The 25,943-nt window shown below is 36.7% G+C and overlaps 1 protein-coding gene across 20 annotated transcripts in view; it reads right to left on the bottom strand.

Annotated features, from left to right (window-relative positions):
• The window catches only part of NRXN1 (neurexin 1), a 1,124,404-nt gene that overhangs the window by 627,201 nt on the left and 471,260 nt on the right, over positions 1 to 25,943 (bottom strand). For all 20 annotated transcript variants that reach the window (XM_028103977.1, XM_028103968.2, XM_028103969.2 and 17 more), the window contains one exon: positions 182 to 620. In XM_028103977.1, coding sequence (XP_027959778.1) covers positions 182 to 620 — 439 coding nt within the window. The remainder of the gene's footprint in view (positions 1 to 181; positions 621 to 25,943) is intronic.

Here is a 25,943-nt window from a genome sequence, read left to right as displayed (position 1 = left end):
AATGATTAATTAGCTCCTTCTGATTTGTATATGATGTGAAACAGAAATAATAACAGACAATTTCCTTTACCCTAAAGACAGAAATGCAGAAAATCTTTAATATGTCTTGGTTTTAATTCCCTGGTGAGTGGGGAAAGGAGTGTTCCAGCAGGTAAAGAGTATAGAAAAAATGATAAATTACCTGACCGTCCATCTCTCTGGAAGTCCACATGATACCATTCTCCATCATTCACCTTCTTCTGCAGGGCTTTGATTTTTATTGTACCTGACCCCATGTCCAGGAGGAGGTAGAGATGGCCATCTAGCATCTCAATAGCAAAGAAGTCAACCTTTATCATCTGAGGGTGCTTGGCATCTTTTTGGTGTCTTGGCTTGCCATGGCTAAATAAAATGAGGCCATTTGGCTCTGTTGTACGGAAATCAAATGATATGGAGCCTGTTTTCTTTGCATTCCATTTAGGCAAAGAGATGAAAGACTCTGGGGTTTCAAAGGTGATGGGGTCCAAAGTTGCAACATTCTCACATTTGAATGCCACCACTCCGTGGATCTTCATCTTAGGGTCTCCTTGCTTGGCAAGTCGAGATAATTCCAGCCTTACATCGTTATTTTTATATACAACCTGTGAGCAGAGGATAGAGTGAGAAACCAGGTCCATAGTTTAATATTTAGAACTTGTCTTCAGTTCATGTAACTTGCAACACATGTAACAATTTTTAGTGCATTTTGATGAATAAGATAGCTTTTTCAGCCAAATAAAATTCAAGTATCAACTCATTAAACAGTAGCCATTCCAATCTAATTTCACTCAAATACTGTGTGTATACACACACCCACACCGGTTGTAGATGACTCAAATAATTTGAGTGAATCTGCATACAGTTTTCATTATTTCAAGCGTGTATAGACTCAAACTTATATTTGCTTTTGTTGTTGGCTATTATACTTTGTTTATTAAATATAAAGGTTTTTCAGTTTTCCCACTACTAAAGTATTTGAAATTAGATATTTTGAGTAACAGTTCCTTAAAATATAGGATCTCGTCTATGGTCTATATAGCCACAATGGGTATAAACTTTGTAAGATAATCACAAGTTGAGGTAGAAAACATCCTGAAGTTTCTCAGAAAAGTCATAAAATACAACTAAAATTGCAGAAGCTCTCTTTCCCCCCTTGGCCTACATTAACAACTGTTTGAATAATGTTGGGTAACTTTGGAACATTGTTGGCTCTAAATTCATTCAACTTGTATTACTTGTGTTCCATTTTACTTTCAAGTATACAAATGAGGAACGAAATTTGTCCTGTTGTCTCATTTCCCAAGGCACTTCATCCGAATTGGCTTGTGGTTCTGAATGCTTGTTGATAGTCCGATGGCTTTTTGGACTCTGAACGGCACATTGGACAAATCCACCTGCAGAGCTCCCAATATCGTGCATCTGCTATCACATCACCTTAATAAACTTGAAGCCATTCTGACATAAAGATAAAAAGAGATCCATATCCTGCCTCTAGAAAATGCATACCATGCATAATTACATTTCCAAAATACATATGTCATATTGACTTAAGAATAAATTAGCTATCTGTGTCCAGAGAACTATCTAAAATATTTTAAGAAGCCATTCAAAAGTTCATAGCAGCCAACACCGACAGGTTCTAAATTCATTTATATTCATATAATAGGAAAAAAAAAGACAGCCTGTGTCTGATTAGTGCTATAAAGTTAACTGGTCAATACAGCAGTTTATTTCCTCCAAACCTATGGCAAACCCTAACTAAGCCAAGAGTTAGTGTGGCTCATGAATTTCCTGATATGATTTTTTATTTTTTTTTAAAGATTTTATTTATTTATTCATGAGAGACAGAGAGAGAGAGAGAAAGAGAGAGAGGCAGAGGGAGAAGCAGGCTCCCCACTGAGCAGGGAGCCCGATGTGGGACTTGATCCCAGGACCCTGGGATCATGACCTGAGCCAAAGGCAGACGCTTAACCATCTGAGCCACCCAGGCGCCCCCTGATACGATTTTTTAATGGATACTTTATTTTTCAGTGATTAAGAGTGTAGGCTCTGATTATCAGACTCTTTGAGTTCAAAATCCAGTGCTAGCATTACCTAACTGCATGATCGCTCCAAGTCTTACTATTTTTTTTTTTCCTTTTTAGGGAGATAACACCCTACAGGATGGTTGTAATTATTAAAGAAGAAAATGAATGTAAGTGAGAGAATCTACATAAAGGCAATCAATCCAATGCCAGGCATATTGTGAGATTTTCAATAAATATCAACTACATCAAACTACACGATAATAAATACCATCTCTTCATTATCATCTAGTAAACACAGAAATAATGTAAATTAATTCATTTTTAAAGAAATGCTTAGAAATTAAGCACACACATATAATTAGTATTTTATACCTGATTTGTGCCAAGCAAAGAAGTCACATCTTTCCACTTCTAGTCCTGGTGTTTCAGTTTACATTTATCTTGAAGGAGGATTATTATAAAGAATGCCATATCCCTTATTCTTTGAGCAAATATGTATAATGGTTTAATAAGCAAATACTGACAACAAAAGAAAATGAACTTAAGCAATAACAAAAGGGAATTAGATTAATTCTTAAGTATACTTTCTTGAAGAGAGAAAGAGCTTTTAAGCCTTGGGAAAGTTGATTTAGGATTGTCTTTCTTTGGGGATCTTTAGAAGTGGAGAAAATGGTTTCCATGGATGAGTTTCCAAGTTTTTTAACCTCTCACCATGACTTTCAAGCTACCCAAGCCTATATTTTTTCCCCACTTTTCTTGGCAATTTATATTTTATTATTTGGAGATTCCCTTGACAAAGATATCGGTCAGGAATGACTGTAGTATTTTCTGACCCAGTTGATGCAGATGATAACATTGACTATGCTAACACATTGCCCATGAAATAGAACCACCACAACAGAGTCAGGTGTTTCTGACATGAGTAAGTAGGCATAAGGCTGGGTATATTGCTTCATGAGTCTGATACCAGCTACAAAAATGTTGAGGGATGTGGGGTTAGGGCAATTCTAGGTAAGGATTTCAATGAGTGATTTATAATCTCATGAGTGAGTTGGATGCCCTGGAAAAAAGGAGGGCAAGAAGATGGAGAAGAAAAGTAGGGATTCCTTTGATCAGATAACTTAGGGTTAGCCATGCACACACACACACTGCCTCCACACCCAACCCCCTGCCCCCCCCCCAAAAAAAAGAGTCTCCACCAGAATCTATGCTTTGTGTAAGACAGGGTTCTTGCTCACTGTAGTCAAGCATCAAGATCAGTGTCTGGCACAAAGCAGACACTCAGTAAATATTTGCTGAGAATTGAATAAAATTCTTTATTCACTTTTTTTAACCTAGTCCCAGATTATAGACTATTATTAACAATATTTACAAATGTAGTTATGTAAAGCAGAACGTGGTACTGCAGTCTAATCTCACAAACTGGCTACTATGTTTGGTCTATTGCTTTTTTTTTTAAATTTTTTATTGTTATGTTAATCACCATACATTACATCATTAGTTTTTGATATAGTGTTCCATGATTCATTGTTTGTGCATAATACCCAGTGCTCCTTGCAGAGTGTGCCCTTTTTAATACCCACCACCGGGCTAACCCATCCTCCCACTCCCCTCCCCTCTAGAACCCTCAGTTTGTTTTTCAGAGTCCATCGTCTCTCATGGTTCGTGTTTGGTCTATTTCTTTAGAATAATGTGGAAACTGCTGTGCATGTTCAGTTATAAACAGCAAGCTGGCCTGTGTATTGGAAAACTTTACCTTCAAACTCATATTGTGGGGTTTAAATTACTTTTGGAATGAAAAACACCTGAGTTAAAATTATCCAGAGGTAGAATCATTTTCCTAGAAGAACTATCTTGAGGGGAAGCATGATGTACTTTTTTTTTTCCTTCTCATTTTGTATTCTTTGAAAGGTAACTCAAGAAGACAGAAAAGCAATTTTAGATAGGCAGGCTGATAGCTTTCACAACTACACTACTACTGCATCTGACCCAGATTTCCTAATCACCCTACTTTTCCAAAGTTAGACATACTCTTCAAATGACCTGAAAAGAGTTCAATTATAATAATAAGTAGACAGCAAGCACTCCAAATCTTTTAAAAATTCACATGTAAGCTATTTTTTTGCTTCTTTCTGAGATAATATGGTTCTGAATCATTTATAATTATTCATATATCTTTTTTCATATATATTTTATTTATGTCAAAAGTTGTAATTTATTTAATAGTTTCAACTTTCAAAAAATATCTATATACTCTATCATCTTAACAATTAGTGATGATATTATTGCACACTCATTTGGGTCTGTTCATAAAATCAAGATTTCTTTGGGGATATTGACCTTTCCTTTTGTTTTTTTGAAGAGTAATTCACAATGTTGTATTTCACTTCTCTGCTTCATGGGCTTATATCATAAATCCCCAAAGTGATAAAAACATGAAAAAGACTAGATTTTTTTTTTTTTGGTCATCTATAGGATTTTTTAAATGTCCCTCATACTTAAATATGCAAGAACAGGAGCAATATGTCTGTATTTTTATATTCCTAGGCTTGATATATGAGGTAGACAGTCCTGAGTATTTTATTTGATCTTCAAATTAATCCTAAAAAGGCAAGGGAAAAAAATAGGTGAAAAAAATAAGTTTGAGAGTCTGGGTATAGACATAGTTTAATCACAAAGCTCTTATCTAAGTCAACTTGCCTAACCTATCTCTCAGTTTCTTAATTCCTAAAATATATATATTATCTAAATATATATATATTATCTAAATATATATATATCTAAAAAGGAAAAGCATGTCATATCTAACAATCCTTGAGCTTTCTTCCCCTTAATCTATGTGATTTGGGACCAAGGTAAAAGAAGTTCTATTGTTCCTTCTCTATGTCTGGCTTTTTCCAGTTGTGGTTTTGATGTCAGGATATTGTTCATTATTCTAAGATATAGTGAAACACTAATCCGTTAGGTAAAGAGAATGTTCACTACATCTTTAGGTACACAGACATACATCAAGGAATATATCTAAGGTTTGTACAGACGGTATTGAAGAACTGGTGGCTGAGAGATGAGGCCCTTTCCACAGGAAGTGGGAGTGTGTGAAATATGCGCATCAGGAGAAAGCACTTGCTACTCAAATAATGACTTTTTTGTTGTTATAAATAAATGTTTCAGCTTAGAAATTTCCATGAGGCTCTTGAATTCATTAACATGCATTGATCAAGGCTTTTCATATCTTAACTATGAGAGTATACAGGGTGATGGGATGCACACTGCATGTAAAGTCAGGGAGTGATGCAGGGATCTAGACTCAGTGGTGACCTCCCTGAGAACATGAATGGCTTATTCTAATCTGAGTCTTGGTTCTTTTCCATTCTTGGGAATAACAGTAAGTAAGGGCTAAGAATCTGGTTCTCAAGATTTCAAAGAGAATTGCAGCTCACCCACTTGCAATCCTGTGACCTTGTGCAAGTCCTTCAACCTCACAGAGGCTTACTTTTATCTGTAAAATGGAGTAATCATATCTACCACATTAGGGAGATTGTCAATAATAAATTATATTTCAATGAAAGTGCTAACAACAGGGTCTGGCACGGAGGAAGGGCCCAGGTGAATATCAGCTGCTCTTGTTAGTGTTGTTATCATAAACAACAGTATTATTACTCTGGGAGGGAATGAATGGAGTTGTAAAAAGTTAACAGCATGGTACAAAATAGATGACTGCTCAATGTTTTACAGTAATTAACAGGGCTGCGACCGCAGAATCAAAGAGATCAAAGCAGACTGGGGCTTCTTTTTGTATGCTGGCATGTATATTGCTCTTTGAAGGCTTTCTCTATAAGCTGAGGTTTCTTAACCAGAACACATACATAGGAAGCTAGCCAGCCTGGGGCTTTTACTTTTACTCATGAGAGAACTTCTGTGGCATTTGACATCAAGAAAACCACCATCCCACTACAAAAAGAATCAGCTAAGATTTACTGAGTGTTTATATTCTGTCAGACCCTGTTAAAAGAAATTTATATGTTTTATGTGTTTGTTCCTCACAAGCATCCTAGGAATTAGAAAACATTATCCTATTTTATCAGTAAATACGTGGAGGCACAGAGCTCACTGAACGCTTTCTATTCGGACCAGGTCAAATACTGTGAGTAGCTAATGATATTAACTTCAAACTCTCTGTTTGTCTCTGCAGGAAATTTCATTTACAGTTTTCATGTATAATTTCATTTATACTTTTTGATAGCAGTTGCTAAGCAAGAGATTCACAAACGGCTATTTGCCACCACGCAAAAGGATGACCTTGTTATGAGTTACATGGATTATTACAAAAACAGTATCTTTCCTTCTATTTGTCCTTATTAAAATACCTCTAAATGAATCAAATATCACAACTGAGCAGGAGAGTGTTTTCGTGCGCCCATTGATTAAAATGTCTCTTCAGGGACACCTGGGTGACTCAGGCAGTTACACGTCTGCCTTCAGTTCAGGTCATGATCCCAGGGTCGTGGGTTGGATGGAGCCCCACATAAGGTTCCCTGCTCAACGGGGAGCCTGCTTCTCCCTCTCCTTCTGCCGCTCCCCCTGCTTGTGCTCTCTCTCTCTCTCTCTAATAAATAAATAAATAAAAATCTTTAAAAAAAATGTCCCTTTAAATCCAGTTTAAGTAATGGGGCTTATTTCTGTTTCCAGGACTACAGTGTAGTTTTTCAACAGGTATGCCTTTTGGATATATATAATATTAGGATACATATAATAAAATAGTAGAATTAAAATATTAGAATAAACCAGTATAACTTCTCATGGATATTTGTTATTGGTGTATTTATCTGTAAGGTGTAAACTATATGTGAACACATACAGACACAGCTTATACATTACCTAATATAAATGTGTTTACATATAATAGGTCAAACCTGCTAAAATTGATGTCCAGAACAATTTTACATATATATTAGAATATGTAGTACATCTCTAGATGGATAAGTAGATAACACATATGTATATATAAGCATATGCATACCAAAATACAAATATACGTACACTGATAGCATTTAATAATTTCAGAAATTAGAGGTTCTTGGCTAAAACACACAGACGGTCTTACTCATTTGGAATCAAAAATGTCTTGGCCTACAAACAAATATCAGCACTTAAAAGCTTAGCTCACTCCAAAGGAAGGGCTGCAGCTAAAGAAAAGAAAAGAAAAGAAAAGAAAAGAAAAGAAAAGATTCTTTTATCATTAAAAATGGTAGAAAATTAAACAGATTTTCTCCAGTGTTCCTGCCACCATGAAGAGACAATTATAAAAGCAGAGTAGATGCAAAGTGGTCACTTAAGAAAAAAAAAACAAAAAATCATTGCACTCATTATTGTCCTATCTTCCACCTAAGGTCAAGTTGCCAGTGCTGTTCACTTTCTTATACTGAGAACCTAGCGTAGAATGTGCTTATAATAAAAAGGTGATAATAAAAGGTGAAAAAAAGTTTGTTGAACTTAACAGACTAAGGAACTGAGAGGATTTTAGCTTTCCTGAAAATGTCACACCACAGAAGTTTTCATCTATGCTTTGAATATGCCCACTTGAGGCAGATGGGCATCCAGCTGCAAAGATTCATGGCCTGAGTGCGAGTCAGAGAAGGTGTGGCAGATAGGAAATGCACAAGCCCTGTTCAAAGTAGCCCAATGCCACCATTAAAAAAATACCTAGCATTCAGAAAATCTGATTTGAAAGAGAGTTACATAAGGAATTTTGAAAGATAAGAAGGTTGGTTTTTGGGGGGTATGGGAAGGGGAACAGCAGAGTTGGTGTTTTTTTTTTTCCCTGTAATCTAATACTATTCAGAGATTATATGCAGATAAAATTTTCAACTAAAAAACTGAAACTCTCCCTACATCTAAATAAATAAATAAACTAATTAGAGAATATAAAAACAGACAACGATAACATCATTTCTCAGGCATGTGATTTAGTTATTTCAAACCAGATATTAGGTGAAATTTGGAAAGGACAAAAAATAACGTTTTATTTAAGCAATGTAGAGAAAGGAATCTTTTTGCTTTGTTCCAGTTAAACATGACCAACTACATCTTATTCATGAAAAGAAGGAAAAGCAAAAGAAAATACCTCTTGCTTTGCCCTTCCTTCATTCCACCATTAGTGAAGTGCCTAAAGTTATTTAGACAACCTTGGGCGCCATCTGTACAAGTCAGCTGTGGGAGCAAAAATGCTGTGTTGTCCCGGGGTTAGCAGCTCGATTTAATGAAGCTTTCAGTGGCATCTGGGTGTGTGGTGACTTGAGTTCCACTAAATAGGAATGTCTATTTCTCTCAAATTAAAGATTTGGTAATTCAGTAATGCCCTTGGGGGGGAAAATTCGAAAAATGAACCACTATTTCAATAACATGAGATTTGAGATGTCCACTTTTGAAAAGTAAAAGCTGAAAACTAGATCAATCCTCTTATTTTCAGATGAGGAAACTGAGGCTCAGAGAAGCTAAGAGACTGTCTCAGTTGGCATCAAGCTCTGATCGTGAGCAAGTATCAAGGAATTCGGTGTTCGGTTCTTTTTTGACTCTGTTCAAAAACAAACAAATGGAATGATGAACCAATGAGCCATCTCTAGCACAGGCTAGAATAGGAGAGGCCCTAGAGCAATTACAAATGAAGAGCAGCCGCCGTTCCAGCAACATGGCGGAAAGGGAACCGTAACTGATTTAAAGGCAATTCTATCTTTAAAACTGTGATAGCTTCACAATAAGCTGACATTGAAATATAAAAATAAAACTTCTGAGGGGGAAAAATCTTGCAGTTATTTCCCCCACTAATGGCACTGACAAAGACACTGGAGAAGTGAACTAGAAACAATAAACTTGCAATGTTTACTGCTATTTTGCAACTAAGTGATGAAGATATTTTCAGCATCAGTCTTCCATGATCTTGCAGAATGTGACACACCATAAATTAGGGTTTAAAGCTTCTATTCCAAGCTGGCAGATGCTGCTAATAAGGACAATGCATGTCTGCTTTATCCCCAAACATTTAAAATCCTCTACCAGTCTCAATGAGGGACAAGAGGCTGCTTTATTATTTTTTTTAAGGGAACCTATATTGCTATGAAGCAAGAATGGTATCTTTGAACTGATCATAACACAATAGTTGGCATCAAATGTTATGTCTGCATTAACCAATTCATGTTCTTTTGCATCCCTAGCCTCAGTAAAGCTTCCCCATCATCTACTTTTACATTTTTCTAACGAGGTGGCTATTAGTATATACTATACCATCTAGTGTATGGATGTCCATAGTATGCATGGATGTATGTATATATACAAAATACCACATACTGTGCAGTTTGTCCTTCCTCCATTGATTTACCATGACATGCTGTACGTCGTTTGGATATACCAAAGTTTTAACATTTCATTCTACTATCACTTTTTGATTGTGTTCATCACTCTTTAGCTTAGAAAGTCCTCCCCCAAGAGAGATTTAATAAACATATTGTTATGTACAATGTTTATTACTTAATTTTATAGGTGTTTGTATGTGTGTAACTTTGTAATCTTTGAAGATAAAAATCCAGATTGACTCCCCCTGCCCAGATAGTTACTTAATTGAGCCAGCACATTTTTTGAATAATTTCTATTTTTTCTGCTGATTTGTAAAGCCTACCACATTTTTAAATTCTTACATATACTGTACAAGGTTCTGTTTCTGAGCATTCTATTGTTTTCTTTCTCTTTTCTTCTTTCTGTCTTCTTTCTTTCGAGTTCCACTTCATTTAATTATATCATCTCTATAGTGTGTTCTAATATATGTTAGGTCTCTCCTGCTAAGCTATTTATATTATTTATTCTAATAATGTTCATACATTGCATCGTATAGTTTTTTTCCTGTATAAATAAGATAAATATATGTAACAGAACTATTGTAGTTTCTCCGATTCAGCTTTCCAAAATGTAGTCAGCTAAAGCTGGTGGCAAATTATTCATTCAAACTCACTTAGAGACTTTTTTTTAGAGAGAGAGAGAGCTTGAGCGTGCGTGTGAGTGGGGGAGGGGGGAGGGAGGCAGGGGCAGAGGGGGAGAGGCAGGGGCAGAGGGAGAGAGGGAATCTCAAGCAGACTCCACACTCAGCACAGAGCCCAACGTGGGGCTGGATCTTACGACCCTGAGACCATGACCTCAGCTGAAATCAAGAGTCAGACACTCAACCGACTGAGCCACCCAGGTGCCCTAAAGAGACTTTTGAATGGCAAAAGGAAATTATACCTTGCTTAGAATTACATTCCTATTATTATAATTATTTGCAAAGTTATCATCCATAGGTGATTATAATAATTTTGATGTTAACACATCAGAGAATCTGGCCTCGTGCAAGAAAATTGTATTTTACAACATATAGATACACAACTATAGAGAAAAATAAACTTAGGGGAAAAATGAAATTATAAGCACACTAATAATCACAAGGCCTGGTAGAGTTTCTTGCAGTAAAATGCTAGGAGTGGGTGGCCAGGTCCGTTGGAGAGACTTGGAGCACAGGCTGAACGACTCTCAGGGCAGGAGAAAGCCCGGTGTGCTCCACTTCACCGTGGCTCTCCTCAAGAGGCTAGGCCGCTTGCCTGAGAACACACAGCTCGTGTCGAGCTACTAAGTGATGGACAAGACAGAATCTGAATGCCTTTCTCCAGACCCGGGAACAGACTGTACAATTTTTTGTTTGTTTTCTTTCCGTGGGACTGTTTTGATAATTAAGTTTCCTTCAGCAATAAAAGCCTTCCAACTCTATTAAGCCCTGTTGACTTGAGATTTCAAGATCTGATTATCAAATTTGTGATTAGTCACATTGTATCAATCCCCTCTCTTGCCCAGGCTCCCAGCCGTTCCTTCCTGACCACCCCTCTACCTGAGCACCCACCAAGGAAACACGGAAGCTGATATTTAAGACGGCCAATGCTGCTGTTTTTCCCATCCACAATAAAAATATTTTGCAAACTAGAAGTTGTGTGTAAATGTGCCCCATAATTTTAATATTATCTGAAGGTGATGCATTGTATGATACATAACTATAGATATAGATATGAATATAGATTCGAACAGCCTTAAGTTTGAATTCCTGCTCTGCTACTTAACTACACTGTCTTGGAAAAGTTCCTGAGTTTCTCCAAAGTAGCCTCCCCTTTTTCAAATAAAATTAACACTTATATTGTAGTATTATTTAAGCACATACAGTACTAAGTGCTTGGTCTTGGGCACTGAGTAAAGAGTAGTCATTACTGTTATTATTATGATCTTAAAATGTGTAAGAGAGGAACGCTGGTCATTTAAATAAATAAGTGGCTTCTTCTCTAAAAAGTAAAGAAGCACGCTTTGAAGTGATTAATCACCCTCAACTCTTCATGTTTACATGACTACTTCCTAAATTTCGATTCCTTATCTCCCATGAACTTTACATTTTGAAAGATTTCATCTACTAAACAAGAGGTGTTCATTGAGGAACACTTTGTTTGCAATTTTAAGTTTATCAAAGACGTAATGAGATTGCCTCTATAATCACACTGAGTTGACAGAATTCCAGCCCGGTGCAAATAGCTGTTTTATTTAGATTATGCTAAGAGTGAGTAAGTAGGTAGCCTTTCCTAGATTTGTTGAAATACTGAGCATACATAACTGTTCTTCATTTCTAATTTCGAGGACCCTAAAAAAGTATAGAGACTCTAGGTTGTGAACTGTTATTTTTCAATTATGGCTGCTCAGCACTGAGGTATTTCTTCTTAATGCATTCTTTAATTATTTCCTTTGGAAGGTCCCTAGTGCTTCAAATGTCAGATGGGTTGTGACTTTTGCCAAGGGTTGCTTAGTTAACTGTTTATTTAATGAATGGGGTTTTATGTGCTGCTGAATTTCTCATGGCACACGTTAGGAAATTCTTGGCAGAATTTAAATTGGAGAACTGAGAAACATATTGGCTCTTACGGAAGCTCAATCAGCTCCCAGGCAGGAGCAGGGCCTTTGCCAAGGAAAATTCACTAAAATAAAAAAATGCAAAGACCAAACTCGCACACAATGCAAGGAAAACTGACTTTGGTGTCTAGAATTAAATGAATGCTGGATTCGGGTATCTCAGGTGGCCTATGAATAGAAGTGAGGGAAATGCTTCACAATTTCGGGAGAGAAACAGGAACGAGATCCCTTTGCTTTGGAGGATGACAATGTGCTTAAATGTCTTGATTGCTTGGGATACTCAATTAGCTGCTAAGAAAAATAAAATGGAGTCTTATGTAATTTCTCACATGTTTCCTCCTTATGGAGATGAATCTAAACCTATTTTTATGTTATTGAAAGATATAATCAGTTTATTCATTTCACTTAAGAAATAAGAATTGCATTTTTTAAAAAAGCTGCAGCAGCAGTGACTGAACGTCCTAGAACAAACATCCAGATGGCTATATTTTTAAAAGGATTTGGCCAGGAACCTAGATATTGTATAAGCATCAGTTATCAGGTATGTTTTCTTTGAGGACTGGGAAGAGAATATTAAAAAAAAGCCCTAAAATGTTATGTAGGCTCTGAAAAGTCCCTAGTCCACCGAAATATTTTTTATTTACTTTATTTATTATTATCATTATTATTTTTACTCAGTAGTACTACAAAATGAGGAGGGAATCAGAGATTTTTAAAAATTAAACACAAGTTTGAGAAAATAAAGATGAGAACGTATCTTTCAGTAACGTAAGATGGAGAGCACTAGCCTACTTGCTGTTGCTATATGAATATCCAGTCTTGTGTGGAAGGAAGGCCTGTTGCAGTCATCTCCTTCCGGGTATCACTGTCTTCAGCTCCTTCCTTTAACTCTATGCACTCTGCCAGCCCATGTCCCAACCCCCTTCCGTCTCTGGAAGAGCAATTTCCTGAGTTAGCCTAGCTCTCTCTCTCTCTACTGGCTTATGGAGGCTCCCTGCATCTTGGGTGATCAGAGGCCTGGCTAGCTCCCTGGGCTCCTGTCTGTTTGGTGCCATTTTCTCACATTATTCAAAAATTAAGAGGGCTGGACTCATCAGCACATAAATGCTAATCTGATGCTAGGTTGGCCATCTCTCAGGTAGCTAAATGGACACATGTGTTCTCTTCTTCAGGCCTAATTGCTTGGCTGTCATCTATCCTGGCTCAGGACTGAAACACTCCCCCCAGCAGACAGTTCACTGGGTTTGGCCATCTATACCCACTTGCTACTAATTGCCCTTGATTCGCTAGTATGTTGCTTAATATATATTAATATAAATCATAATAGCACCAATAACCAACCATTAAGCACCTTCTATGTATCCCATGCATTTTTAGCTCCATTACATAAACACTTATTTCTCATAATTTTTGTCTCCATACCAAGGTTCAGAGAATTTAAGTATTATGTCCAAACTGCACAGCTAATGGATGACAAAACAGTAATTCAACTCAACATTTATCTGATTACAAACTCATAGATGTGGTTTTAGTTCATGTTCCTTACCATGTCATGGGATATTGGCTGTGCTCCTGTTTACTTGGCCAGCACTGGTCTTGGCACATTTTCTCAACCTGGTCATCAATAAGTAAAAGGACATCTATGCCCTTCCTATTCTTCCATGATCTGGCTCCTCTGACTAGGTGGGATTCTCTTAACACTACTGGTGAAAAAAAAAAAAATCCCCTTTGGTTCCAGCCTATTCTCTTTATCTCTTGATTTCAGGATAACGTTCCCATGGCTGTCCTAGGATACTCTGGTTTGGTGTCACACTTACTTTGTGCTCATTTCTCTCCAAAGACCAAATTACCTGGCCATGTTATCTAGTGAATACAAAACTTGTTTTGACTTTAAAGGATTCCTTAAACTAAGGTTTTGCAAGGTACCTTGTAACTGGAAAATAAAAGATGAGATTTAGCTTGAATAGGAATGACATTTTAAGGGTCAGTTTCCAGGGTCTAGATTTAGATTTGGCTGCCACAGCCCCCATGAGTCAGCATAGATTTGAGACTTACTTTTTTTTCCATGACAACAGATGAAGTCCAGTATAGCAGGGCCAGGACTAGGATAAGATGGGTGAAGTGAGTGAGGTACTCACATGAGATGTAAAATATAAGGGGGGGGGGAGTGCTAAAATCTCAGTAATAAAGAAAAACAATATTTCAATGCAATTTCTTCAATCAATGCAAAAAAATCCTATGGTGAACAAAACACCAAAACTTTAAATAAAATAGAATCAGTATTGCTGATTATTCCTTTTGCCTCAGGCTCCAATATGACCTGGTGCAGCACCACAATATAGTATTTTTTCTAAGATTAAAGAGCCCAAATTAATTTGTTGAAAATCTATTTATTAGAACAAGTTCCAGTAACTAGAAGTATTTGGGACTAGGGGTGGGGAAGGAAAGCCATCTTTGGAGATGATTAAAATTAGAACTAGAATACACTATTAATTTTTAAGGTGTACTAGTCATTAATAAAACCACTTTAACCCAAAGGATAATGATAGGAAACAGTTATAGAGTATTTAGTCAGACCCTGTCCTCAGGGCAACCTGCTGAGATGGAAGAACAAGCCCAGGGCTGCAGAATTCCTAGGGGCAGTTAACTTTGATAATAATCCTGAGCCCAAGAATACAAATCTTGGCATCAACTTTTATAGACACTAGTCAAAATTTCAAGGCTTGAATATATATATATATATATATATGTATATGTATATATATATATATATGTATGTACATATACACATACCTATATCAAGTTCAATGACTTGTTATTGAAATCACCTTGACAGTCAATCATATTGACTTGAGAACTACAATAGATCTCTGTTATCACCCATCAATCTAGAGGTCAAGTATACAAACTCGACTACCCACTCAAGATATTTTTACAAAATTGTGATGAATAAGTAAAAATTAATTCAGTAGCTCACAGGCACTGAAAGACGAATAGAATCCAGTCCCCTAGCCTCTGCCACTGCCAATGAACTAACTCCTATGGGTGCACAGTTAGTGTTCTTACATTAAAGAATTATCAAAATGAAATATAATAATTATATAAATCTCATCTCCATGTTCAACGGTACTATAATTATATGATGTAACTAGAGCATTATAAAGGATTATAAACAAAAGGATAAATAATCCATAATAAAGCCTTTATACCATGACTAATAGATGGGTTGTTTCAAGTAATCACTGTCACCAATTCAGGCTGTTCATACATGTGGATTTGCGATTATCTGGTTTACTACTAAATTAAAGAAAAAACAAAAGCTTCAATGGCCCTACTGTAGAAGATGTACTGTTGATGTATTTTTAGGCCTATAATAAGCCAGTATCAGGGTAGGAGAATCTTTGAAGAGCAAAAAACAAGAAAGCTTGGCTCTTGGGAAAATGTTATTCCAGAGAGGAAGAAGGGTTAGGGCTGGCAGCAGAGTATTGAGAGGAAGATTCAAAGGCAGAAAAACCCAGAAGTAGAATATAAAATGTCTTTCTTCTATACAAAAATTTGGGTATTTCCATAGTAGTGGTAAGTAGGTTGGTGCCATTCATTATACATTGTTAACTGAGATTTATAATTCCATTTACAATTAATTTCTTATAAATGTGGTAAATCCAGTCATCTTTAGTTCCTTCTTCCTCGTGCTAAGGTATCACTGAAGAAAAACTTTACTTTTAGTGGATTCAGGGGTGTTTTCATTCATAGATCCTTTATTCATTTGAGCTTTTGCTCTGCTACATTAGTTGACTTGCAGAAAGCAACGCTAAACCCTGGCAGCTGGGCTATACATGCGATCCAAGGGTCATGAAAAGAAACAGATACAAATGTGGGTAGATTAAAGTAAAACCATCCAAACCAGAAGAAAAACCACTAATGTGCATGCCTAACCAGTGATGGGAGGCTCAGAAGTATTCTTTTTATATGTCATTACTGTACACCTATTTTATGAAAAATTTATGATATGACACCCTTCATGATGTCCATAGAATGCTGACTCTTATTAAAGACTCTTATTAAAGTGTTCTCTATAGCCTGGTCACCTTTCTGATTGAATCAGAGAGAAGTGTGTATTCTAAGACCACACTTCATGGTAGGAAGATGTAAATCTCTCCATATTTGTTGAATAAATATTGATGGAAAAATATTGGTAATGATAATGATAATAATGTAATTGTTTTTCCTGGTTTTTTGTTTTTTCTAAATGAGGGCACTAATGGCAATACTTTTTATCTTACTGATACATACCAGCAAACTAAAAGTAAGGGAGGTGGGGATGGAAGAAGGGGTTTGGACAATCACTCATCAATTACAATGCACAGCCGTTTTTGGCCAGATCACAAGAAATCACTTAGCAAACAAAGACTCTCTCCTTTGAGAAGCAGGCCTGAATTTCAATCCAAAATCAGAATGTCTGCACTGGAACAATATATAAATGTTTGCCGGTCACAGCTTTAGCTATAAACCCAAGGATCTGTTTCATAAAGAATCTAGTTGACACCAGGAAGCCTCTAAAGGAGATACTAGTTTAAATTACCACAATATAAAATGTTTCCCAGGGTGATACTTAAAAGAAGAGAAGCACAATTCTAATAGCTGATTGCTCCGAAAAGGTAAATTATAAATACCAATTGAGAAGATTAGGTTTGGACAGGGAAGGAAACTCAATCAATAAATTAGAAATTTGGGGAAACTGTATTAAGTCTTCTGGGTCTTGAGAGGGCCAAGAAAGAAGTGCCTTTTAGATTCTTAGATTCAATGGAGATAAAATTTGTTAGAGGTTAAGCCTATATAGTTTTACCCTTTGTAATCTTAATTCCCAATTGTCCCAGAGTATTTTTGTCTAAAGTAATATCTTTTCTTTTTCTCTCTTGATTCCCGGACCCACTAAGTTTATGGCTCTACACATTTAAGAAATGTGCAGTCTTGCTCAGTTTTGAATCTGATAAGTTTTTATTTTTATAAGTCTGCAACAAGGTCATAAAATGAGCATTTATATTTTTGTTTGTAAAAGCTACTATTTTTGAGAGGAAAATCAAAATCTAAAAGGATTTGATCTTTCAGATCTAAAAGAACTTTAACATTTCGCTGCAGAGTAGAAGGTGAACCACAGAGCAAACCACAAAGCAAAAATTAACTTCCTGCCACACAGGAAGGAAAAAAGACCATTCAGATGCTTGGAGGGAGGAGCTTAGAAAGAAGGGAAAATAAATGGAAAAGGAGGCAGATAGAGTGACCCTTCTTACCAGCCTTGAACATTAAGAAGACCAAACACCCAGATATGACTGGAGAACTCAGAAAATACTGGCGCTGCAGCCGTACTCAGGGAACCTGAAAGCCTCTCAGAGAAGCCCTGACTTTAAGCATGATGCTCTACTCACCAAGACCGGGAAGAGAGGGGGCAATGACAGAGAGGGATATCTTAGAGAAGCCCCAAAGACCCCAGAAGATTGCAGAGAAGTTCTTGGGATCATCAGGTGGACCCAGAGACAGGAGGAGAACCAAGAGCCCAGAAGAGTCCTGGAGACAGACAAGGAAACTTCTGGAATCTTGGACCCAAAGCAAACACAAGATCCTCCATTCTGAAGGATCTACATCAACCGAGTGCCCAAATGAAGAGCTAAGGCCACCCATGTCTCAGTCCACAAAGAATGGTTAGAGATTAGACTCAGGGAAGCCAGAGATAATCACTAGGAACGCCTTCAAACCAGAAACCTCTTCCCGAGATGCTGGGGATGGTGGAAAAAGAAATTCCCCCTTCAGAGGCAGGGAAAACAAACAAACAAACAAATAAAACTCTGGTAGAGAATTTGAAATCTTAATTGACTGAACATTTACTTAAAAGAAATATTTTTAAACAAGAAAAAATGAGTGACCAAATATTGGAAAATTTCGGCATCACTTGCCCTCAACGTACCAACAACAGGAATGGGAAATTAAAAACAAGATTAGTACCAGAAAAAAATAATTTAATTTTTCCCCTGCATATCTTCTTTAAATTGTATAAATTTTTATATCTTTTCTACTCCCATCCTACTACAGAAGTAAGGCTGTCTGTATAGTGAAAGCTTTGTGATGCTTAAAATATGGGGTCAACTCCAGACAGGTAATAAATATGATGCTTTGCTAAATTCTGCGGCCAGAAATCCTTTCCAAAGCACTCTGGACAAAAAGAATAAAATCGTACCTTTTTTTTTTTTTTTTTTTAAATATAAGGATCCTTCTTGTCTGATCTGCTTTTTGTTTCCACAGTATATCTCTTTTATAAAAATAGACTTATTTAACCCTTCTCTTATAAGGGTGATATTATTCATCTCATAGTTAATGAGAACAGTTAAGAGCCACCACTGATTAATGCCTAGCATGTGCCAGTCAGTACGCACTGCAACGATTTTCACTAATTATTGTATCAATTCTCCATATTTTTGTATCCCTGTTTACAGTAATCAAAGCTCAGAGAGTTTAAATAACCTTCTCAAACTCACACAGCTAGTAAAAGCTCCATTATCTCACACTAAATCCCAACAAATGAGTTCTAAGAAATGAGTGGACCCTGACAACCTCTGAGATATGGTGAGGTCTGTGAATAAAGGGCTAATTTTCTTTTTCCCTATCCAACATTTGTCTTCAGGATTATTCGTTTTCTTAGTAAACAGAACCTACTGGGCACTGGAATGAGTTTCAATGTCTTGAGAAATTTGGTTCTAGTTTCAGCCCTGCCATTAATTGTGTGACTTTGGGTAAATACCTTTTCATTTTTCTCATTTGATCAATAGGAATAACAACGGTCTAATTTCCTTCTCAGCATTGCACGTATTTCTAGCCTTGTCTTAATTGTAATAGAAGTGGATAATATGCAAAAGAACTTAGGTCCTTCTAGATGAGAAGTGTGTATCATCCACAGTTGTGTGGTGGTGGTAATTTTTGAATTGGTTTGTGAGAAATAGAAGTATCCTAGAAGGTATAACTTTAGTTATTAGATAGTAAAAGAAAATTCAAGACCTTTTAGAGGCTCACAATTAAATGTAATTATATTTTTGTCCATGTCACAAGCAAGTAAAGGTTAGTAATGAGCTGCTCATTGGAGATGGAGCCCCCCCCCCCCCACGCCAAGGATGTAAAACTGAGTAGTTTAAAAAAACGTGATGGAGAAGTCAGGTTTCCTTGAGTTTCTCACCTCCATGTTACAGTCTGTTACTTCCTTCTGTATGCATCTATTGTTTATTTTCTTTGTACAAAGAACTTTGTAGGGATATTCTCATTTCATTATTTTTTCTGATAGCCCCATATAGTAAGTACTAGTATCATCCCCATTTCACAGATAAAAGAAATCAAGAGTTAGAAAACTAAAGTGGGCTTGACCCAACCAAGCCACAAAGAGCCTCGTAACTGGAAGGGAGACTGGAACCCAGATAGCGTGGCTCCACAACCCTTACTCCTAGTTCCTAACTCCTGTCTACTACACTGTCCCCTTAGCTAGGACAATGTGTAGATTATAAAGGAAAAAGACTGGGAACACACTGATGCAAAATTTACTTTTGAAATTGTGGGGAAGAAATAATAAGGTGATTTTTTTCTCAACTCCATCACTCTAACCACACACATAAAAGATGGCTGGCCATTAGGCCATGGGTCAAGTGCAAGGATTGGCTTCCCTAGTAAACTCTTCCAATGCATCCTGGAGGTACAAAGACAACACCCACTGCTCTAGTAAGTCTAGCAGCAAGTGGCTTTTCGCTATATATATATATATATATCTCCTTATAATATCATATAAAAATATACATGCTATTAAAATTTCTTTCACCATTTGTATTGTCGCATGTGCAAAAACAGCCTCAAAAGTCCTTCCTAGCATGTGTCCAAAGCACTGGATTTTAGAAGGCCTTAGACTGCTGATAGATCTGTAAGAGTCCACCTCTACTTCTCTTCTAGTATGTCAATAAAAAAATACCCAGGAAGAGATTAGAAACCCTGTGTGTGTTAAATGTCAGTAAAAGGGAGCTGTAATGTAAGATGGCATCTAACCAACAGAAATACAATAAACTGATGGACATCTTATAAGCTCACTTAAACTGTCAAATGACCATAAGGGCATGTCCCTCAGAACTGCTTGAGGTTTGGGTTTTTTCAAGAAAGGCAATCTGAAGTGAAATTCATTTGTGTACCAAAAGGTTCAGTCTTCAAGGACCTTGCAGTTTCCTTCAGTTTGCAAGTTTAGAAAATGAACGGTTCAGCATATCTCTAATAAAAATCATTTCCCGAGGCTCCTTTCCTATGCAGGCAAAATCAAATTAACTTCAAACAGAAGAGGTTAGATGCATACAGAAAGGAAGTAACAAACTGTAACATCATCTCGCTCCAACTCTCTAAGGTCTCCTAATACCTACCCAGGAGAGAAATCCAGACATTAACTTTACCCAAGATCACTGCAAAATCTAACGAGAAGTGTGATCTCCAAAAGGGAATGGCACAGACTGAATTATCCCATTGCGTGGCCAGAGTTCCTACTGATGACGCTGTAGTTCTCTGGATTTTTACTTAACGTTTGCTGAGTCAACAGGAACCCAGGCTCCTTTCACAGCCCACAGGCTGTGTGGCAACCTTACCTTGATTCCTGGGCAGCCACTGCATCAGGGTTTCCCCGTGCTTTGGCTGGAGGAGCTGAAATGATGCTCTGTCCCCTCTGGGCCATAGACTGCCGTGTGCGCATCATACAGCCTCCCCCAGAGACGATGCATCACACTCATATGCTCTCAGAGCACACGCCGGGGTATATTAGAGCCATACATCACTTAAATGCTTTAGCTTATATGACGCATTGCCATGTGAGGTAGAAATGGTGGCCAGAGGCATGTTTAAAGACTTAATTTCTAATGTTTAGTATTGAATGATGTCTGCATCACCTTTTTGGTGGTTTGGAAGACGCATTTTGGGATTCTGTTACCGCTGATCTTTGGAATTCAGTGCTTTTACCCATGACGACAAACATTCTGACTGCATATCATTTTTAATAGGAACACTCAGTAATTGAGCTTCACCTGAGTGTGACGTAGAGTGAGTGAAGAGGTCTGCGTGCATAGCTGTACAATCAGCCTTGAAATCCAGTCCTCAGCGTGGGCCCTGGTGCTGGGCTGCATCTACTCCAGAGGCACCATATGGGCTAGTGGTGGGCCTTGGGCAAGAAACATGGGAGCCACCTGGACCTGCTTCCTAGAGGCAAAAAGCTCTGCTCATCTACTTTACTGCATTCTAATTTTGCATTCTCTTTAATGACAAGGACTGCATGACTAGAGTTGTGTGCACCACAGAATTCTGATCTCTCTGTTCACTCATTTTATTGAACGAAAGGGTGAGGTAACTTTTAGAAAATTAGCAATTTATAAATTCTAAGAATAGGTATTAGACTTTCTTCTACTATAATTTTTATTATCTATAATTTGTTGCTAGATGCACATTCTATGAGGACAGAGACCACATCTATTTTGCTGACCATTTTTTCCCTGGGCACCATGTTTGGCGTAAAGAAAGTGTTCAGTAAATATTTATTCAACGCATTAATAGTCATGCTTCTCTTTAACAGTAGAACTATTTCATCAGCAAATTTTTCTCTGGAAGCAGAGCATGACTTCCTTCAAAATTGTAATTGCCCTCCCTCATAGGCAAAAATTAAATTGCATCTGATAATGATAAGTAATGGCAGTTCTTTTTAAAGAAATGTTTTTAACCTACAGACCTTGCTAAAACGAACCTAGGAAGATGCTCTTTATTCATAAAACATGAAAATCAGAGAAGGTGAGAATCAGAGAAACAAAGAAAGAAAGGGAGGCAGGGAGAGAGAGAGAAAGAAAAATAATTTGGTTATTAACAGGACTTACCAGTGCATTTTTCATACACATATTTTCAGAAAACTCTTTATTTTCTAAAGAGATATCCACCTACACAAAGTTTATGCTGTGGGGGTGACTATAAATAAATAAGAAAATTTATATATGAATTATAGAATTCATAATACATTTTTATATATTGTAGCTTTTTAGTGACAAAATTCCAGGTACAAGTTATTGTCAGTTACAGACTTCACTGGCTATTTTTGACAGTGTCATATATACTGAGGTCCAAAACAGACAGACAGACATACACACGCAGAAACCCTATAAGTACTTTTTATATTTCCATTTCAAACTAAAACTAGTGTATTCCTGATTGCCTTCCTGTTGAATCATAATTTTTTTTTACTTTTTCTTCACTATATTATACAACATTGGTGTCCAAAATAGCTTGATTTTAAGCTACCTGAATTTTTTTTTACTTGTAAACTTAAATTCAATAGTCTCACTTTCACTAATTACCAGACACACCATCACACACACACACACACACACACACACACACACACACAAAACCCTTCAAAATGCCTCCAAATTTTCTTTATGTATTTTATGTAAACAGATGCAGGTTCTGCATTGCAAAAAGGGAACTTGTTTGCATCCGGTTTGGTCAGGGCACACAATGGCGGTGGCTCTCTTTTGAAAGCACTGCCAATTCCTACTTCTCCTAAACTAAGGCTTCCTGGATCCCCGTTTTATTCTCTCACCCTCTTCCCTCTGGTCTCCTCGCCCCCTCCCCCAGCCCCTCTGGGGTGAAGTAGCCCTTCTTCTGAGCTGTAACTTGCAAATACTATACCTCTGTGTGAGAATTTATTACACTCTGGCTAATATTTTCTGCCACCTTAATAATAAGCTCCTTGTGGTTAGCAGCTACGGTCTCCCCTAGAAGATGTATCTATTATTTCCACCATAGCAAGTGATAAACTACTACCTCTTGGTTGTGAATATTCTGAACTATTATTCCAATTCCAAATCTCAGCATTTTTTCACTTCCAAATCACTCTCAGTGTGATGCTTCACATACAAGAATCAATGAATAAATAATGTCAGCTGATGGACAACTCCGAGAACGGTGTGGAGAAATAAGATAAAATTCTAACGTGTTTAAAAAATAAAATAAAAAAAATTCTAACGTGTTCATTTTTGTCTGTTACTAGCACAAGTAAAAATATGGAATCCAAAATAAAATTTTTTTAAAAAATCTGTAAGTATACAATAAGTCTCACAAGTAAATGGATAATTATGAGCTGCATATACACTAGCTGAAGATTTACCTAACAACTGGTAAAAATATCTAATTCTAAGTAGACTTTTGAGATCGATTTTGCCTTAACATCAGTGCCCCAAAACATGACATATTTTAGTTCCTAAGGTCACACGATGCATGGAAATCCAGTTTTACTTTATTTTAACTAAATGTTTAGTTGAAGAATATTAACTAGTTTTATAACCTACAGCTAAATTAAATATTATATAAAAATACCAATTGAGAATATGTAGGGTATTACATCTATCATTATGATTGAAGACTTGGAACCAATATAAAGAAAACTATGCTATAGTACATATAGTCATGGTAATAGTACCTGATGGATACATATTTTTATAGAAGCCCAGTGGTATGTTCTTCTGAAGGGAAAAAAAAAAAAAACTAAATTGAACTTGTAGCCATACAGAATAGTTATATTTTATTGGAAAACGTAAGTTTTTAAGAAATGGAAGAGACTGTTACAAGTATTAACTAATAAACTTATGTTTAGCATGCAATAATGTGATCTAGTGACCTTTTTATTTGGGCATTTGTACATATGTAGGCATTATGAAGCCTGGCCTGACTTCCTGAAATCATATTTAAATGCAAATGAAAAGCTAGGAAAACTGAAATCTAAATTGAACAAAGAAGAATTATTTTTCTTATTAATTTCATAAAATCATTAAAGCCTAAATATTTGGTGCTACCCACCTCATGACAAGTTCATGAAAAATATTATGAGGCACACAATGGCCCTGAATATCTCCAATTTCAGAATTGAATTCAATGCCCTAGATTTTCTTGGGCTTTTCATTCTTAGAGCTCTTGAGAAAAACTAAACAAATTTTCTATTTTTCATAAATCACTCTTTTAATATTTGTTCACAGCAGATGAACACTGTCCAGGGCTCAGGACAGGGTTTGTTCTAGAATGACAATACAGGAGGGGTTAGGGTGCACAGTGTCTGAAAGGAGTGCTCAGGAGACTCATTATGAAGCTGCATTTTTACAGCGAGCCTGTGAGTTTTTTAAAGATTTTGTAGTGAGATAATTGTAGCTTCATATGTAGTTGTAAGAAAGTACAGAGAAATCCCATCGACCTCATACTCATTTTCCCCTAAAATGAAAAAGTTTAGAACAATTTCATAACCCAGATATGGACATTGATACAACCTACCTGTCTTATTCAGGTTCCGGATGTATCTGTGACTGTGCATGTACTTAGTCCCCTGCGATTTTATCACACGTGTGTAGCTGTATGCATCTACCACCACAGTCCCATATTTTTTTATTGAATTGTATGGTACAGTATGTAAAAAATAGCAAAATATGCTAAATATTTTAAAAATGTATGCCCTAAATACACATGAGAAGATGTAAATTGTTCACATCAAGGAATTGTACTATTATTATTCTGATTTGGGATCACTGGAGAGGCACTGATAACAATTTTTATAGCACTAGATACACCCTCTTACTACTAACCTTCCCCAATTCACTTTCAACACTGAAAGCATCTGGACTTGGCCTTGCATTAGATATCATGAAACCATCACTTCTTTACCTCAAGCACATGTCCCATTTTTAGATTTCTTTTCTCATTTGACATGGTCTCAACAGAGATCATTCCAAAAATTAATATTTTATATTGAAGTCAAATGATGCTAATCTTAACAACATACACCCTCCTCAGCAAACTGTGAATAAAGTAAAATGCCTGGTTTTGTATCAGCTTCTAAGGCAGGGCCCTGCCACTCAGTTTACAGAACTGGGAGGAAGGAGGAAAACTGTCTCCAGCAACTAAGAAGTCTGGGACGGGACTGATTTCATTTTATACTTTATGCTGCGAGGGTGGCATGGCTAAATAGGAAGAGCCTATATTAGACTCCCAGAGAGACCACAAAGTCACATAGAGCCCCACTTAATTTGGAGTGAGAGGGCGGGGAGAGTGAGGGGGGAACTCCACATACCTGAATGCAACCAGATTCGCCTGGCTTGCCCTACAAATGAGCATGCGCTGTGAAGAAGAAACTAATGGGAAAATACGACCCAGTGAGCGCAGACAATCCCACCGGTGGAAACAGTTTGAATGTTAAGTGCATGCTTCCCTGAGATCCACATAGAAATGACAGCAGTGTCACCAAAGTTACCATGAGAGGGTTGCATTTTCTGACAGTGACTTTTTAAGACGAATGTTTCAATGCATAAACGGTGTTTTCTGCTCCAAGTTACTTGCTTTATTTACCCTCTTGCAAAGCTCTTTTCCCATGAGGTTTGAAAATAGGTCGTCTTCTTCTTTATATCCCCTACAGATTTTAAGCTAGCTAATTGCATGTAATAAATATTCAATAAATACTTACAGAAATAAATTGTGCCCAAATTTAATATTTCCAGAAGAAAATACATGCACATATTTTGAAAGAAGAAAAAGGTAATTCCAAAATAGATCTGCAAATTATCAATTCAGAGATGAAAATTGTGTAAAGTATGGTGCTGGGTCTAATTTTTAATTTTAGCTCAATTGTTTATTGATAGCATCCATTCTTCCTAAAAATGCCCCAAACCCATACCCATGTACAAAGGTACTCACAGGAATTCTCCTTTTGATATGTTTAGAAAATAAGAGTATTTCAAAATGGTCTTATATTAATTCAACATATTAGTGTTAATTAATTGTGGTCTGAAAATATAATTATTTTTAGTGGTTACTTAATTGACATAGGGAAATACATTATTCTTTTTCTCT

Source organism: Eumetopias jubatus, unplaced genomic scaffold (genome assembly GCF_037043125.1).
Source record: "Eumetopias jubatus isolate StellerSeaLion01/CBP00866 unplaced genomic scaffold, mEumJub1_p1.0 scaffold_9, whole genome shotgun sequence".
Taxonomy (NCBI): Eukaryota; Metazoa; Chordata; class Mammalia; order Carnivora; family Otariidae; genus Eumetopias; species Eumetopias jubatus.
The sequence above is the reverse complement of the archived record's forward strand: the minus strand, read 5'-3'. Positions and strand labels throughout refer to the sequence as shown.